Here is a 13,816-nt window from a genome sequence, read left to right on the forward strand (position 1 = left end):
AAGTAGAAACAGGAAGAAAACTGCATCAGAGCAGAGCATGACCACATGATCAAAAACTAATGATGGAACAAAACTATTCAACGTAGTCAGAAAAAGAGATCCCATACACGGGGAGGAGCAGACCTCTCACTCTGGAGTTAGTGTAAGTTACATGACAGTGAGGGACATCCTTAAAATGTTGTGCTAGGATATACATGAGTTATAGGACGTGAGGAAATCAAGCTGGTACTGACCCGGAAGCTCCTTCTGTACTGGTTAGACTTCATAGTACTGGGAGATTCTATGCATGCTACTGGGGAAAGAACATAATCACCAATCTTACCCAGCTATGAACTCTGGGAGCTTCGATAATAGCCTGTGAGGTATTGTCTTAACTGGTGATTGATGTGAGAAGGCCCAGCCCATTGTGGGTGGTGTCATCCCTGGACTGGTAGTCATGGTTGCTATGAGAAAGTAGGCTGAGCAAGCCAAGGAGAGCAAACCAGTAAGAAGCACCCCTTTTTTTCTGCATAAAACCCTGCCTTCAGGTTCCTGCCTTGTTTGAGTTCCTGCTCCGATTTCCTCAGCAAGTGGCTTAGGGTGTTTTATCACAGCACTAGGAGCTACCAAACATAAACCAAAAATAATGTATTATACTATTTATATGACATTATATAAAAAACAAAGTTTTAGTACAAGAAAGCAGATAAATAATTTCTTGGGCCTGGGTAGGAGAGGGTATTGATTACAGGTAACATAAGGATACTTTGAGCGAAGGAGCTATTCTCTACATTCACTGACTAGTTATAATGACTATACGCATTGGTTAAAACTCACCAAATATTATACTTAAATTTGATGAACCTTATCATATATCAATCAATGCAATGAAAAGTGGGAGGCAGAAGAGGACAGGGATAGAGAAAGAAGGAAGAAAGGAAGGAAAGAGAGAAGGAAAGAAAGAAAGAAAGAAAGAAAGAAAGAAAGAAAGGGAGGGAGGAAGGAAGGAAGAAAGCAGGCTAGAAAGACCTAGTATTTCTCTTTTCAAAAGTGCAATCCCTTCAGGAAAAAATAGTTCCCACTGGCCCTTTGCCCATAATGTGAAACACTTCAGGATTGTTTCCCTATACTCTGATGGTCTCACCTTGCGCCAAACGAAGGCAACTTCATCCCAAAGAGGAACCTTGGCACCAACTGATGATAGAGAAAGCTTCACCTGTTGAGTGAAGAGTGCCTCTGGCAAAGAGGAAGCCGGTCCCTGTCGATTGCCTAGGACCCTGACCTCTCCCCTTCCTGCTCTTGCTTGCTCCATCGTTACTACCTCTCAACCCTCCAGACTCCTTTTAATCTAGGTTCTTCTTCCAAAACGGAAGACTGGTTTCTACGTCACCCCTCTACTCCTGGAGGGAGTGCCCGGTGTTCATAGGTTGTCAATGGGTCTTTACACAATGAAGCGAGGCATCTTCACCCTGGGACAGACTGGCTTCATGTGCCCAAGGAGTAGGCTGCATGCAGGAGCTGGATGTGGAGACCGCAGGGGTGGGGAAGAGCCAGAAAGGTCCAGTGGCAAGGACTAAAAACAAAAACAAAAAAACAGGACTGAGGATGACTGCCTCGGGAAAGAAGACATAGTTTTTTCAGAGCCAAACAAAACAACACGCAAACAGCACACACATCCGATGCTAACAGTAAACTAGCATGACGTGTGGAGAACTCTGAAGAAAACATACTGATTCTCGTATTATGAGGTGGTCTATCGATGAAATGTATGTGAGTCTCTGATTACATATAAACAGTTTTTCTGATACCCTGGAAACTAACTTGGTCAGCCTTAACTAATAACAGCTTTTGCTAATAACATTTACTCCTCAGGGCACTGTGGAGTGTAAATATGGGATAGAGGTTGGTGTGTGCAGTGTGTATGACTCCTCTGAGTGTAAAAGTTGCTGTGAAAGGCAGGTGATCTGCACAGAGCTAGCGCATCACCCTTTCTCCACACTGGCGAGTGGTGGAAAACTCTGGATGTCTTTGTGGCGGTCACTTCTCCAGGGGCTTCTTACCTGGACCACACATCCCCGGCTGAGAGGAAGGACGATGCTGTGGCTGCTGGAGAGGAATACACCTATGAATGGTTCATCGGTGAGGACAGCGGGCCCACACCTGATGACCCACCATGCCTCACCCACATCTACTACTCCTATGAAAACCTGACCCAGGATTTCAACTCAGGCCTGATTGGGCCTCTGCTCATCTGCAAGGAAGGTAAGACCAATACCAGCAGAACCAATTACAGCAAAGCCGCTGGGCTGGCTGGGAGATTCTATTGGGCTGAAGTGTGGGGGAACCTCGATACCTTCCTGTAGGTGATGCAGCAGGGAATGGAGATCAGATCATGGCTAAGAGAAAGTGGCACTTGGTACTGGCTTCCCCCTATTTCTTCTAAAACCTCCCTTCATCTCAGTCAATGGCAACTTGCTTCAAGTCTGTTCTTGACATCCTGCCTGCATACTTGTATGACCAGTACCTCAAAGCCAGGCCTATTCATTTCGAAGTGTACAACACCCTAGTAACTGAGAGAGTTCCTGGAAATGACAGTGGCTGGCACAACTGACATAGCTGGAGTCTGTGTTGGTGGTTTGGTTTATAAGCATAGGCAACTCCAGCTTTCTCTTCTGTGGTTATTTGGTTGAAGGTGGATTGGTTGGTTGGTTGGTTGTTTTAGTAGAAAGGGCCTTGAACTTATAGTGATATTTCGCCCCTTGTTTCCCTAGTTAGTGGAGGATCACAGGTGTGAGTCACCACCCCCAGGTCAGCTTGGCTTCTTAATAATGAGTTGAACAGTTTAGGTGTGGTCCACAGATTTTGTGAGCACTGACTTTTGTCATCCTATGCAGATCTGTGTCTGGGAGACTAGGGATTTGAGGTCTTTGAAGAATGAATGGACTGCAGTCTAATGCTCTAGACAAGTTTACTTCAGTTTCAGTGTACGTTTTACATTAATGAAGCAAAGCAGTGATCCAAGGAAGGATGTTTGAATGCAGGAAAACATGTAAATACATGCTGTAAGCCCATACTAAATATTGACAGAGCGGCCCTTTTCCAGAACTTTCTCAGGACAGACCAATTTAAGCACAGTTGCCTGGTACACACTATAGATTGTCTCTGAAAATGGATACAAGCAAGGCGGAAGGCCATAGGCAGACTTGGAGCACAACTGACCAGATCGGGTTCTATAGCTGTGTTCTGACATCCAACAAGAATAACATGCTTTATAAATTGAATGTGTTTGTCACCAGAAACATAAAACCATGTCCAAGAACAATCCAGGGAACAAAACGCACCTGAAGTAAAAGGCCCTCTGCCTTTTTCCCCCCTGGAGACTTGCACACAGTTCCCCAAGACATTGTTCACCATGGCTCATCCTTCTGACGGTGCCCCAACAGTCAGGAATCCCATTAGCTGTGCTTCTTAGAAATGCATTTGACATTCTCCTTTCTTCCTCCTCTTACTCTAAGAGACCTCAACCCATCGTTCATTAAAACAACCAAAGAGCCACAACCAACTGTACCATGGAGATAATGTCATTTATACCTGTACACAGATCAGGTACCCAGCCCTCCCATTCATCATGCAAATATATATTTAAATTTCCTGACATTTAAAGGATATGTGATTGCATTGAAAAGACTGTTAATCTTATAAAAGGCATTTTCATTTTATCACTATTTTTGCTCGTATAAATATGGATTCATCTTGATAGAACCATTTCTCTAGTCTCGTGTCCCAGCTTGAGAAAGCTTCATTCAACACTGGGTATGTGTTCTGGTCTAGAAGGCTGGAAGAAATGGGGTTTTTCATTGTTGATGATGTTAGTTTTTGATTTTTTTGAGGTAAACTTTTAATAGTCCAGAATGGATTTGAACTCCCTATGTAGACCAGCTATCCTCTAACTCATGATCCTCCTGACTCAGCTTCCTGTGTACTGGGGTTATAAGAATAAGATCTGGCTGGGAATGTATGATTCAAATTTATACCAACATTATTTGTTTCTAACCTCAAATTCAGGTGTATGGGAATGCTAAAAGTGCTCTTCGATCTGTAACTGGATAGAAGCATGTCTCTTCTTTTTCAGGCACCCTGACTGAGGATGGGACTCAGAAGATGTTTGACAAGCAACACGTGCTTCTGTTTGCTGTATTTGATGAAAGCAAGAGCTGGAGCCAGTCACCAGCCCTCATGTACACAGTCAACGGCTTTGTGAATAGGACAATGCCAGGTAATACAGGGGCCATGCACCACTCAGCAGTGGCAGTGACCCACTTGTCCTACATTGGTCCCGTTCTCTCTTTAAGGTAGAGACTACCATGTTCACTGGTCCCCAGTGCCTAGTGGTGAAGTATCACAATCTTGTGCAATGATTCAGTGATTTTCATGATGTTATCATCATTTCTGTCTTACCCAGGAAGTACAACAGATAAGTCAGGAGGTTAACAAGGAGCCTTATTAGGTACAGTACTCGGAGCATATCAATGTCTACAGAGTCGCTCTGTAACAGTATACTGCACCATACAAATGTATTATTAGCAGTTCAAAAGTCTATTGATGAACAATATCCAATGGCATGTGGAAGGTTTTCTCATAGAATTTTATTAGAAAGTAAAATCATACTAGCTGTTAAGTGTGTGTATGTGTGTGTGTGTGTGTGTGTAAATGACTTCCACTGTACTAGTCAATTTTATGTTGCTATAACAAAATATTGAATGCTGCCTATTATATAAAGAAAAAGATATTTTAAAAGAATTCAGTTTCAGAAGCAGAAAGATCTAGACTGGCAGCTCATCAGCTCAGCCTTCCATGAGGGGCCACTTGTCTGTATCACAGTAGGGCGATGAAGCAAAAAGGGAAATGGCTACATGTAGAAGAGTCTAAGAACAGGGCTGGGGCTTGCATCATAATAACTTTATGATAACTTGCTCTTGTGAGAGTTAGCCAAGATCCCATGAGAACTAACTATATTAATCCCTTCCAGAGACCTAACCACCTTCCACTAGGCTCTATGGTTCTAGGTTCTGCCACCGGAAATTCATCACACAGAGCCTTTGAGGAGACATTGTAACCATAGCAAACACCTACACCACTTCTTCTCTGTCTTTCTACTAGAACTGACTTAGAATGAAGCCTCCAGTCCTAGTAGAAAGACAGAGAAAAGTGGTATGGAAGGTTGCTATGGTTACAGTTTATCTCTTTTCTTTAATGGGTGCAATTTTTAATGTCTTTTTAATTGAATTTTTAAATTTTATTTACATTTCAAATGTTATCCTTTTTCCCGGTTTCCCACCCATAAACCCCTATCCCATCCTCCCCTTCTTTTGTGAGGGTGTTCACCCACCCATCCGCCCACCCCTTACTGCCTCCCTGCCCTGACATTCCCCTACACTGGGGACCCAGCCTTGGCAGGACCAAGGGCTTCTCCTCCCATTGGTGCCCAACAAGGCCATCCTCTACTACACATACATTTGGAGTCATGGGTCTGTCCATGTGTACTCTTTGGATGGTGGTTTAGTCCCTGAGAGCTCTGGTTGGTAGGTATTGTTGTTCTTATGGGGTTGCTAACCGTTTCAGCTCCTTCAATTTTTTCTCTAACTCCTTCAATGGGGACCACGTTCTCAGTTCAATGGTTGGCTGTGAGAGTCATACTTTGGCAGAGCCTCTCAGGAGACAGCTATATCAGGCTCCTGTCAGCATGCACCTCTTGGCATCCCCAATAGTGACTGAGTTTGGTGGCTGTATGTATGTGGGCTGGATCCCCAGGTGGGGCAGGCTCTGAATGGCCATTCATTTAGTCTCTGCTCCATATCTCCTCCTATGAATATTTTTGTTCCCCCTTCTAAGAAGGACTGAAGCATCTGCACTTTGGTCGTCCTTCTTCTTTAGCTTCATGTGGTCTGTGGATTGTATCTTGGGTAATTCTAGCTCTGGGGCAAATATCCATTTAACAGTATATCCCTAAAGGAGGAAAGCCTAGATTTACTCTTTTTTTGTTCTCCTGGTGATTGGGAAACTGTTTATTTCTCTATGGGAGATTCTAATCTTGACTTCTATTCCAGATTAACATTTCAAATTTCAAATTTACAATCACCAGATACAATATAAAGAGCTAAGAATCGGTCCCTTAATATGTATGTGTATATTTTTTTGTGTGTATAAACACAGATACAGATATATCCCATAATATATGTATAGATATATACCATAATTAATAGATAGTATTTATTTATGTTCAGTTTAGGAAAAAATGACAATATTTCTCTATTAAAAGTTCCTCGGGCTGGTGAGATAGTGTACCAGGTGCGAGTGCTTTTCTGCATGTCTGATGATCCGAGTTGGATCTCTAAGATCCTCATGGTGGAAAGAGAAAACCAACTTTCACAGGTCGTCCTCTGACCTACACATACGAATCATGGCATTTGTGCCCATGCCCATACACAAAATAAATAAATAATTGTGAACAAAAGCAAAAATTCTAAACTTCGTCATGTATCAATATCACCAATGGCTTCTCTTACAGAAAAACCATCATTGTCAAGAGTCAGGGTCTAATATTGCTTTAAATTTTTATTGTATTCCATTTGGCGCCATCTTCTGATGGGCTCATGCAGCTCTGAGTATTAATTGGGTTTCAAAACTAGGCTCCTGAAAACATGAGACTGCGCTAATTGACCTTGGAAGATCTGAATCCATATCTCATTCCTTTCCCTGCCTCTGGGTGGTCCTTACCAACCAGGAGTCTCAATATGCTGTTCCCGGAAATGGAATCAACAATCCCTCTGTCTGTATCCTGACACGGACATAATCCATGTAAATACATGAAAGCTGAACTAGTGGACTGTGTGTGCAAAGAATAGAAACAACTTGATTGGGAAATAAAGATTATAAATTTGTACTTGAAAAGAAAGAGTACCTTCAAATAAGTGCAAAAGAGCAAGAAAAGGGGGAAAATCATTAGTAGACATAATACTTAATGCCGGTAAAGCTCCCAGTCTTCTAGAGTAACATGCACTGAGTAGGCATGACAATACCGTGTGGGCTGTTTCTGAATGGGATAAATGCACCCACAGGTATGCATACCTTCGTGTTACCTCCCAGCTTCCTGTTTGCAAGGCTTTCAGAAAGGACAAGTGCCTCCAAGAATAAGAAACTAAATCCCATAGCATCCTTCTCTTATCTAGTGAATATAGATCTGAGTAGGATCCAAGACTGGACTCTCTCCCAGGCAAATAAGCATTTTCTCAATCACTGTGGCAACCAAGAAAGCAAAACTGGGCTTTCTCCTTGGTTTTCTTCCTCGGCTGTTAGTGATCCGTGCACAAAAAGTCTCGCAGTGTCTCAGTCTCAGTGAGGACACCAGTAGCAACCAAGTTACTAACATAATTTAAAAGAGGGTAAAGAGGCAATAGAAATTTCTTCAGCAATCTTCACACTTTCTTCTACTTTGACAGAGCTTGACCTCTGTTTGCAGAAGAGGATTAGGTCCTGACACTCAGGCCTGTTGGAGGGACTGAGGACTTCTTCCAAGTAAGGCCAGATGGATGTGAATAGTCACTCCATTTTGTCCAAGACTTTATCACTTCGTACACTGGGAGCCCTGTGTCCTGACAGACCTCTCAATCCTGCACAAACCAGGATGGTTCATCCCATAGTTAGCTGCCCCATAGCCTTTGTCCCTTAGCTGTCCCTGCAGCTCTGAAGGAGTGGCCCCCATTCTAACCTCTACCCCCGCTTTGTGCTGCTACTTGGTACATGAGTGGTGATTCCCTGCTTCCCATCTCTGTGTTTGGATGTTGTCTCTCCCTCAGATGTAACAGTCTGTGCCTACGATCATGTCAGCTGGCATCTGATTGGGATGAGCTCGGGACCAGAATTGTTTTCTATTCACTTCAACGGCCAAGTCCTAGAGCAGAACCAACATAAAGTGTCCACCGTGACTCTGGTCAGTGCGACATCTACAACTGCCAACATGACTATGAGCCCAGAAGGAAAATGGATTGTTTCTTCTCTCATCCCAAAGCATTATCAAGGCAAGAAACCTGTCTTATTGTGGTTAAAATTAATTGGGGAGGGGGGTGGTTCTACTCCACCTTGGATCATTTAATTCCCAGGTAGAAGACACAAAGCCTTTATATTTATAATAAGCCTTAATAGCACTCGAGCTGGGCTGATGTCAATGCTCTAAGCTATTTTGTCTACTTCCCTATCAATAACTCTGAGATTTGACTTGCCATGTTCTGCCCGGACCGCTCTCACTCCAACTGGCCAGCCCACGTGGCCATGTTCTCCTATTTCATCTATCCCATGGTGTGTTCTCCTCCCTCTTCATCCCCCTGCTCTCCTCCTCACGCTCTCTGCCCCAGACTCCAAGCCTGGCAACCAAATCCCTGCCGACCTCTCTTCTGCCCAGCTGCAGACTGTAGGCATCTTTATCCGACCAATAGCTTTAAATACTGTGCAAGGTTACATAGCATCCCGTGGTGAGGATCTCCTTGTCCCTTGGGCAACCAGAGCTGGTATGTAGCATTACAACACACAGCCCAAACCTCGACACTTCCCGACAGTGCGGAGTGAGCACCATTGCTTCCCAGGTTACTAACCTGTTTCTTCTCCTTTAACCTTTTAGGCAACCCCACCTAGACACGTGCATCCTGGTTCCTAAGGCACCATTAGACATTTTGCTGTTAGACTTAAAACCCACTAACTGGGGATGAAGGAGGTGCAGGCATTGAAAAGACCTTTTAATGTAAAACAAAAGCTTAAGAGGTCTCCACTTCCACAAAGGAGGAAGAAAATTAATGTCTATGTGAATGCGTTTTTGGAATTTTTTCATATGTAGGCAAAGGAAAGGACCTAGAAACTAGGACAGGTGAAGGGAAATAGCCACACATTTATAGAGGTACAGAGCTACCAAGACTGACCAGACCAAAGATGATAATGTACTCTGGTGCAATGAGGTGGACACCATATTCCGGCACAGAAAAGAACCCAATCAGTGTGTGTTGAACAGACCACAAATGATATGTGGTCTGATTGTTGATATAGAGTCTTACGCTATAATGCAAGCGTTCCTAAAACTTATCATAAGTTCTTAGCTGGCTTGAAATCATGGCAAGTCTCCAGTCTCAGCCTCCCCAATGTGGGAATTAAAGTCATTAGCCATCACACTAACTAGAAATGACTCCAGAGAACATCAGTGAATTCTGGGGGGTGGGGATGAAGTGCCCAGCAGTAGTCATGTGGTACCATAGATATGAGACATCTGTCATATTACACATTTTTGCTTTTAGACTATTGAGAGGAACATTCATGTTGCTAGAGAAGCAAATCTGTTACCATAGGAAACCATTTGTCACAACCAGGTATGCAGGCTCTTGAGAAATGAATAAACACTGTGTGAGAACATTTCTTTTTCATTCTGAGCAATCGAAACTACAGTGAAGTCATGACCCCAAGTAAACTATCACTCTTGTGTAGATAATAATAGAAATAAAACAAAAATAAAACTAAGTATGATGAAGTGATGACCCAGATAAGCTATCACTCTCATGTAGTTACTAATAGAAATAAAACAAAAAATAAAACTAAAATTAAGGTCAATTGTTATTATGAATTATTATTTAACAATCACACTAAGTATACCTTTTGATGGTCTTCATTTAACAAGGGGATAACAGGAAAAATAATTAAAGTGATTTCTTGTTTTATATGTATTTATTTTGTAGGGGGAGGGGAGGAGAGGAGAGGGGAGGAGAGGGGAGGGGAGGGGAGGAGAGGAGGGGAGGGGAGGAGAGGAGAGGAGAGGAGAGGAGAGCAGAGCTGTGCTAAGGATCAAACTGAGAGCCATCTATACGCTGAGTCCACTTCACCACAGAGCAATACCCCAGCCCTCTGCCCAGGGTTTCAAGCTTGTTCCTGCTGCAGGTGAAACACAGAGAGCCTCATCAACCTTTCCCTTTGACCCTCTCCTCTCCTCCTCTCTCCTCTTGCTTCCTTCCAAGACCCATTAAAGAGTTCAGGCTGGAACAGCTGAAGACGGTCTGAGCATTGTTCTTGCTGCTGTCATTTGTTTCTGTGAATTGATTGTTTAACACACATTTCAGATGGATAATTGTTTCTCTGGAATTCTACGACTGTCTTTGTATTCTAATCCAGCTGGGATGCAGGCTTATATTGACATTAAAAACTGCCCAAAGAAAACCAGGAGCTCCAAGACGCTCACCCGAGAGCAGCGGCGGCACATGAAGAGGTGGGAGTACTTCATCGCCGCAGAGGAAGTCATTTGGAACTACGCACCTGTGATACCCGCAAACATGGACAAGTGAGCTGGGGTTCAGACCACCACGAAAAGGTCAAAAACATGGCCCACGGGGTCCTCAGTGTGTGGGTCTGAATTATGATGTCATGAGCGGCCTGCTCTCAAGGGATGTGTGCGTCGGTTTCCAACCAGGCATTCTTATCCACTAAGTCCCATGGGAATGTGGCCTGATGATAGTAACAGGAACAATGGCAGTAGAATGCTAGCTACTGTTAACCCTTGTAGTAGGTGTTTGCTAAGGCTGTCACATCAGTTCTACAAGCTAGGTGCTATTCTTGTGTTCTTGTATCTAAGGGAAGGTGCCAGAAAATCGGAAGCTCTAGTAGTTCGCCATATGCCATTTCTAGTAAGGAAAATGAGCGTGAACTTTTCCCTGGAATGCTATTCTGTACCTGTCAGATGGGCAGGTTCATATCCCACCATCTGCTGTTGAGGCTGTAGAGAGCGAAACCTATCACACATTCTGGAGACCCAGTGTGCTGCTAAAGCCATTCTCTGGGATAGTTTGACAAAATGTGCAAGAATGGTAAGCCCCAGGCACCGTGCTCTTGGAATTGAATGATATAAAAGTATTCTTGTCCACAGCTCAGGAGACTGTCTGAAAAGGGTGCTCGCTGGTGCCATGTTGCTAGGGACAAAAGATTAGAGTTAACTCCGAAGGTCCTTCAGTTGGAAGAGTATCAAGTTATAGCATATCCATGCAGTGGAATACTATTAATCCCATAAAATAAATAAATAAGTAAATGAGGGTACAGAGTGCTCTGTCCCAGTAGCTGCTTCTCATCAGTTATGTATTGCTTGTCCAATAGTAGAGGGGATGACTTACGATGGCTACACAGAGGGCATCGGGATGCAGAGTACACTGAGTCTTCTCAGAAGTAGCATTTTAGCTGACCCCAAAGCAGCATTTGCGTGCCCAAGGGTTTCCCTCTCGTACATCGTACTCAACTCGCTGCTTAAAGTATTCTAACTTTTGTTTCCTTTCACTTTAAGACTATACAAGTCTCTGCATTTGGATAACTTCTCAAACCAAATTGGAAAACATTACAAGAAAGTCATTTACAGAGAATATAAAGATGAGACCTTCACCAAACGCATCGAGAATCAAAGTAGCAGACAAAGCGGGATTTTGGGCCCTATTATTAAAGCCCAGGTCAGGGACACACTCAAGGTAAGTAACAGAAACATGGAAGAGGGAAGAATTCAACAGGGAAAGACAGATCAAGGAACTGGCAGTTTTAATATATTTAAGTGTAGTCATATAATTTTAAAGTCAAACATAGCTTTCAGTTTTATTTAGTACTTATATCCTACTTAATAATACAAAGGATCTGGGATAGATAATCAAAGTAGAAAAGAATAGAGGGAATAAAACAAAGTCAGTGTCCTTAGAGGAGTGAAGAATATTCTATGGAAACTAAGCCCATGAGGCCACAAATAAGCGTAATGAAACACACGCAGACAATCCCAAGGTTGTCTGCAAAGTTTATCCTACCTCTTATAGCAAAGTAAATATGCCTGGACAAGATGTACACACCACTGAATGCAGCACAGCTCCCTTCAGGTAGAGAGCCGGGAGAACTTTGTTGCCCTGAGTTTTCAAGTCAGTGTGCTTGACAAAAGCCTCACAACTGTTGTAATACAGAAGGCTTGAGTGGCTTTGACAACGACATTGCTCGTTACCATTGTGAACATCTGAGTCAGCACAACAGAGGAAAAAATAATTCTTCGCTACAGTCCAAGTGTGTGGCTCTAATGACTGGTCTCCGGTTACAACCGCTTTCATACATGTACAAGACCCTCTGGCTGGCAAGATGACTCAGTGCATAAAACCATTTGATGCCAAACCTGAGTTCATTACCCAAGGCCTTGGTGGGAAGAGAGAATCAACTCCCACAGGTTGTCTTCTGAACACACACACACACACACACACACACACACACACACACAGAGAGAGAGAGAGAGAGAGAGAGAGAGAGAGAGAGAGAGAGAGAGAGAAACAATTGCTTTAAAGCCTAAAGTTTTCTTCAAATAATTACCTTGAACATTATGTCACATCACACACAGAGCTGGGTAGGGACACAGACAATTGAAGTTTGCAATGATTAGCCAGGCCCTAGGATGTAGGGCCTTCACTATTGGGGATGATTCAAAGGCTTTGGCAGCAAACTGAGAAGAAGATAAGGTTAAGGTTGTCCGTTGAAGATTAACAGACAAATTAGGACGTCTATGAAACTCATGCCCTAGACAAATCCCATTTTGTTCATCTGAAAGTAAACAAAGCCTTCCTTCCCTCTGATCCATCCCTCATTTTTGCCTCTACTGGGGTGCATTGGATTTCAATGTAAGCATCTTCTCTCTAGAACTTGGGGTCTGGCTACTGGGGCCATTCAGGAAGTTAACCTCACTAGCAATGATCTCAGGGAGTCTGGCAAGCAGGAAAGCATCGTGGTTTAGAGGAGAAAAGGCATAGAGGAGACGTGCAGAGATGTGGTGCAATCTGGAAGAATAGGGAAAGGATGTGGAGACCAGTTGGGAGAGGGTGAGGTGCTATGAGGGGTAACAAGGGGATAAACGGAACTGATTTTCCCACTGCTTGCCTGCACATCCGTGTGTGCACACCTGCCCATACACGCACACACAAGATGCTGCCCTCCTCTTGTCTGAGATAGTTCTTACGAGTGACCTTCAACACAGAAATAATAACAATGACTTAACTTTGTAGATCGTGTTCAAAAACATGGCCAGCCGACCGTACAGCATTTACCCGCATGGGGTGACCTTCTCTCCTTACGAAGATGGAGTCAATTCTTCCTCCACCTCAGGTGGGAACCTTTCACTTCTTGGAGACTCTCAATCTCCGAGAGGCTTCCAGAGTTTCCTCGTGTCCGATTTGCTCAGTGGTTATGACAAATGCGGTCAGTAATGTGGAAGGGTATCCCTCCTTTCCGAGTGTCATTGGCGACATCTAGCGGAGAAACATTGAACAGCTACATGCTATCTGTTGTCAAGAGTTTAATACAAGAAGAATATTTCTTTCTTCATATTAATCACGCTAGATAAAAGCTAAGGGAGATATTTATTATGATGAAATAATTTTTCTAAAAATTAATAGCGTATATTTTCTTCCAGGCAGTCACACCATGATCAAACCAGTTCAACCAGGAGAAACCTTCACTTACAAATGGAACATTCTAGAGTTTGACGAACCCACGGAAAATGACGCCCAGTGCTTAACAAGGCCATACTACAGTGATGTGGATGTTACAAGGGACATTGCCTCTGGACTGATAGGGCTCCTTCTAATTTGTAAGAGCAGGTCCCTGGACCAGAGAGGCATACAGGTATTTATCCATAATGAAACCAAAATAAGAGAGGAAAAAAAAAAAGGCTGGAGAGATGGCTCATCTGTTAAGAGCACTGACTGCCCTTCCAGAGGCAGTCAAATCCTAGCAACCCCATGGTGGCTCA

The 13,816-nt window shown here is 43.4% G+C and overlaps 1 protein-coding gene across 1 annotated transcript in view; it reads left to right on the plus strand.

The window, feature by feature from the left end:
* Window positions 1-13,816, plus strand: part of F5 (coagulation factor V) — a 69,591-nt gene that overhangs the window by 18,052 nt on the left and 37,723 nt on the right. Inside the window, exons 4-10 of the mRNA NM_001419051.1 lie at window positions 2,029-2,241; window positions 4,112-4,255; window positions 7,836-8,057; window positions 10,183-10,348; window positions 11,339-11,516; window positions 13,071-13,170; window positions 13,478-13,689. Coding sequence (NP_001405980.1) covers window positions 2,029-2,241; window positions 4,112-4,255; window positions 7,836-8,057; window positions 10,183-10,348; window positions 11,339-11,516; window positions 13,071-13,170; window positions 13,478-13,689 — 1,235 coding nt within the window. The remainder of the gene's footprint in view (window positions 1-2,028; window positions 2,242-4,111; window positions 4,256-7,835; window positions 8,058-10,182; window positions 10,349-11,338; window positions 11,517-13,070; window positions 13,171-13,477; window positions 13,690-13,816) is intronic.

The sequence above is a fragment of the Rattus norvegicus genome, chromosome 13, assembly GCF_036323735.1.
Source record: "Rattus norvegicus strain BN/NHsdMcwi chromosome 13, GRCr8, whole genome shotgun sequence".
NCBI lineage: Eukaryota > Metazoa > Chordata > Mammalia > Rodentia > Muridae > Rattus > Rattus norvegicus.